The sequence below is a fragment of the Mastomys coucha genome, chromosome X (genome assembly GCF_008632895.1).
Source record: "Mastomys coucha isolate ucsf_1 chromosome X, UCSF_Mcou_1, whole genome shotgun sequence".
NCBI lineage: Eukaryota > Metazoa > Chordata > Mammalia > Rodentia > Muridae > Mastomys > Mastomys coucha.
The window spans coordinates 52,528,149-52,532,999 of NC_045030.1; the positions used below are offsets into that span (position 1 = coordinate 52,528,149).

A 4,851-nucleotide genomic window follows, 5' to 3' on the forward strand; every position below is an offset into this window, starting at 1 on the left:
TTTTTTTTGAGGCAGAGTTTCACTATGGAACTCACTGTGTAGACCAAGTTTGCCCCCACCTCACAGAGATCTGAGAGGGAATTACTTTTCTTCCTGACTCCTGTCACCGTACCCACTCTGTCATTGTATTAGACTGATATTTTTGAGATCCAGGCTTGTTTAACCTGCACCTCCAGTGTCTGGCCTAGTGCCTAGCGTGCAGTACACACTTGATCAATGCTTGCTGAACTGGAGTGTGTATGTTTTCTTCCAGGAGGGCTTCCTTATGAACTGACAGAAGGAGACATCATCTGTGTGTTCTCACAGTAAGTCCTCTGTTATTTCCTATGTCCTGGATGCATGGGACAGTTTGCTTCCATAGTGTATTTTTGTAACAGCAACAAGGCATTTCACACTGGGCGTGGAGTTGTGCACCTCTAATGCCAGTCGACAAGAGGCTGAGGTAGCAGGATCACTTGGGGTCAGCCTCGGCTACGTAATGCATGGCAGGTCAGCCTGTACTACAAAGTGAGACCCTGCTTCAAAAAGTCACCAAAGCCATTTTAATTTTAGGCTGAATGCCATCCCTGCATGGGGGCGGCTAGACCCTAGATCAGTGCCAGGATAGATAAGGTTCCTGAGAGTTATCACATGGGAGATCCCAGAGCTTGGCTCATTTGAGAGTCTGTCTGAGGGATTTCAGTCCATCTCTATCATTTTTCCTAAGCCTTGTTCAGCATGGGCCAGGCTGGGACAATGGAAGCATAGCTTGCATTGGAACAGGCTGGGATTCTCAGGAAGGTGCCCTAGCGCTCTTTTTCTTTGGGTCCATCCATGATCACAGGGCTCTCTGAGCCTTACCTGTGTGGTATTGGGCCAAACAGAAATAGACCATGCCTGGTATGCTTTATCAGCCTTGCCGAATTGTTCTCTGAAATGGTTTTACTAATTTCTACTCTACCTGGAATGCCTATTTACCCTTGTTTTTTGGAGATGGGGTTTCTCTCTGTAGCCCTGGCTGTCCTGCAACTCTCTGTTGACCAGGCTGGCTTTGACTCAGAGATCTGTTTGCATCTGCCTCCCAAGCAGGACTAAAGACATGCGCTACCACTGCCCAGCTTAGATCTTGATCAAAGTTATCGAACTCTAAGGTAGGGGGTTAAATTGGGTTTTTACTGGGATTGTGTTAACATTTTTTAATTAACTTTCTGGGAGACTTTGACATCTTTCTGATAGTGAGTCATCCTATCTAAGAAAAAGAGTATACTTTCAGAAAATGTATGTTTCCGTCTTTTGGAGATTTAAAAGAGTTCTCCATATAGGCTGTGTATAGTGCTTGGTTATTAGGGGTGCTTGTAAGTATTTTGTCCTTTTCTGCTGCTATTATGAAGGAGACTTCCCTTCTATGATATCTTCTGAGTAGTTTTTGTATATAAAGGGTAACTGACTTTTAACTCTGTCCTATTACTTTACTGAATTCTTATACTGTTTATTTTTGTCATTATTTATCATTAATGCTGTTTAATTTTCTCTATCTACTATTTATAATCTACAAACAGAGAGATACTTTTACTTCTCCATTTCTTTTATCTGTTTTATCTAATTGCATTGGCTATACCTCATTATATTGTTAAATAGTTCTCAACCATAGTTGAATCACATTAACTATTTTGCATTGAGTAAGATACTAGATTTTGGATTGGTGTATATCTATAGAATCATGTAACTTACACATTAATTCCTGTTTTATTTTATGACTTAATTTATAAAGCTTTATTTGGAATTGGTTTTATAAGAAGTAAGGTAGACTTTTTATTTTGTATTCAATTAATTTCTGCTTTGGTCTTTATTAAGGCATGTCTTAGGTTTGTTTCATTTTATATTTATTCTTTTTAAGGAATCAAATTCTTTTTTTTGAACGTTTTTGTATTTTCTTATTTTTAAGGAAGACACACAGTTTCACAAGAAACAATGATTTTTCAAAAATAATAGAAAAAAGGTCTTTTTGAAAAAAATCCACTGTCCTAGATGAAAAGTCTACCCAGCAAGCACTGGGCCAGTTCTGAAAGTAGACACCAGTGTGGTGGAAGTTACCTATAGGAAGTTCAGTGCAGAGGGCTCCACAGGCCCTGATTAGTTCTCTAAGGCTCCAGTGGGCCAGCTCAGTGGAACAGTGGGAATGAGCTCACAGACAAAGGTGCCAGTCCCTCTGGCTGGGATGCAGGCAGGCTCACTCCCCAGGCGGCTGCATCTGCTTACTGAACTCATCAAACTGCTGCTGCTCCAGCTCTGTCACGACTCTGTTGAGAGCATAGATCTCTGCTCTCTGTCTTTGCTTCAGCTCCTGCTGGGCACATTTCTGTATAGCCTTCTCCACTCTGAAGGCAGCTTCTTTAACTTTGGATTTTTCTTTCTGGGCAGGTGGATCCTTAGTTTAGCTTCTGAATGCTTCTTGGTCAGCTCTTACCGGCCTCGGGCTTCCCGTCTCCTAGGCAAGCCCCCAGGCGGGGTTCACTCTAACCTCTGCAGTGCCCAGCCCTCGGCCCTTGGACTGGGCCCTGCCAGGGAGGGCGGGGCAGCAGCCAGAGGTATCCATCCCTCCCATAGAAGGCACTAGGAATCAAATTCTTTCTTTTTTTTCTGTTTTTTTGTTATTGTTGTTTTTGTTTGTTTGTTTTTTGTTTTTTTTTAGGTTACAAATTTTCCCGAGTATAGCTGGCTTAGCTACATCCTACAGATTTTCATGAATTTTAATTTTCTTTTAAATTTCTAAGTGGTATACCCTTGACATTTTAATTTTTGTTTCATTTTAGTTCATCCAATTATTAGCTAAGAGAATAGGTTTCAAGTTCTAGTTAGTAGTGAGTTTTTTAAAATTTATTTTTTTTAAAAAAAAATTTATGGATGTTTTGCTTACATGTATGTCTGCACCATACGAGAGATAGGAGAGGGTACTGTATGCCTTGGAACTAGAGTTACTGATGGCTGTGAGCCTCCAAGTGTATGCTGGGAGTCAAACCTGTGTCCTCTGGAAGAGTAGCCAATGCTCTTAACTATTGAGTCATCTCTCTAGCTCTAGTAGCAGGATTTTGTTTAAACTATTATTTCTAGTTTTATCACAGATTGTTGAGTATATGCTGTAGATATTAGAATTTATTTTTAACAATTTTAACTCTTTATTTTCAACCTACTGTGTCACTTACAGTACTCTATTATGTGAATTTTGTTCACATAATAATTGTTAATTCAGTATGAAAGGTTTTACATTTTAAATGAATAAAACTTTTTATAAAATAGATATGGGGAGATTGTCAACATTAATCTTGTGAGAGATAAGAAGACTGGGAAATCCAAAGGATTCTGTTTCCTGTGCTATGAAGATCAGAGGAGCACAGTTCTGGCTGTTGACAATTTCAATGGAATTAAGGTAAATGTGCTTACTGTGCAGTCTTTGGCTGGCCTTTTCCTGTGGATGAGTGAGGCTTCACATTTTTGCCAGCTGTTTACAGCTGCAGGAATAGTACTGGTCATCTGGCTGTACGGTGGGGGTTGTAGACGTGTGTAGACACACTAGATAGGGAATGATTCCAGGAAACCATTCTCTGGTTCATGTGCCTTCCAGGAATTGTTCCTTTTCTCCATGTGTTAGCAAACTGTTATTAAACTGAAACATGGGTCTGCGTCCTTTTATCTGGTGGATGTTTTTTTATGCACAATTTCCATCTGTTCTAGTACATTAGAGAATGAAGAGCCTAGAGACACTGCTCTTGGATATTGTGCTGTGTCAGGGAACTTCATCATGGCTTTGTGAGCTAAGACAGAACCATGTGTATCTAGTCTATGATTTCTGTGACTTAACATATTGGCTCCTGGAAATTCTCTAGTTAAAATCTGGTGACCAATTCTATAAAAATAAGCCATTCTGAAAATTTTAAGCGAATGGAATTCACAAGAAACCACCATCAGAGGAAAATTGCTTTTTCAAAAAGTGTATCAAAATGAGAAATAGTATGGATGACAGAAACTTTTGAGGCTTACAACTACAAGTAAAAATGTACTCTTGTAGTGGAACAGTGAAATTAATCTTTAGGTTTGAGATGATATTGCCCACATAGTAAGTGTGTCTGCTTGAAAATAGACTGTTTATAGGACAAAGGATTAATTTTATTGTTGTTCTCCTGGGAAACTCTAGCTTATAGCCTAGTATAAGTGGGAACTGGAAGTTCCTATATGGTAGGAGTAGAAAAAGGTGTGAGAGCTCAAGAGAAAAGGACGTAAGGCTAGGAATGGAGTTCAGTGATGAGAGTGCCTCTCTGTTATATGCAAGACTGTGAGTTCAATACCACCACCACCTCTCCCGTCACTGCCATCCCAGTCACAGCAACAAGGAAAGAATTTTGTTCCCTTATTTGGCCTCCTGATTACTTTGCTGAAAAAGCAACCATGGCACTAAATTTCGTGTTTCTAGTCCTCTTGGTTTCCTAGGGCATGTTGTTTTCTTGTTAAATGTGTATAACTTTGTATGTATGTACACACATTCATTCGTGTGATGCCTTAGGTCAGGCATCATTCCTTAGAATCTGTCTACCTTTTCTTCCCCCGCCCTCCTCTTCTTTATATATATATATTTTTTTCAAGACAGGGTTTCTCTGTGTAGTCCTTGCTGTCCTGGAACTAGCTCTGTAGACTAAGCTGGCCTCAAACTCAAAGAAATTTACCTGCCTCTGGGATTAACTACCACTGCCAGGTTGTTCCTCCTCCTCTTCCCCTTTTCTTTCCCTCCCTCCCTCCCTTTCTCCCTCCCTCTCTCCCTCCCTCTCTCCTCCCCTCTCTCCTTCCCTCTTCCTTCCCTTCCTTTCTTTCTTATTTTCT

The 4,851-nt window shown here is 40.3% G+C and overlaps 1 protein-coding gene and 1 pseudogene across 1 annotated transcript in view; one reads left to right on the forward strand and one right to left on the reverse strand.

Moving 5' to 3' along the window:
• Positions 1 to 4,851, forward strand: part of Rbmx2 (RNA binding motif protein X-linked 2) — a gene marked incomplete at both ends in the record, with an annotated part of 8,404 nt that overhangs the window by 1,760 nt on the left and 1,793 nt on the right. The window contains 2 exons of the mRNA XM_031372792.1: positions 254 to 305; positions 3,277 to 3,406. Of these exons, the coding sequence (XP_031228652.1) occupies positions 254 to 305; positions 3,277 to 3,406 (182 nt within the window). The remainder of the gene's footprint in view (positions 1 to 253; positions 306 to 3,276; positions 3,407 to 4,851) is intronic.
• LOC116090744 lies at positions 2,184 to 2,575 on the reverse strand (annotated as a pseudogene).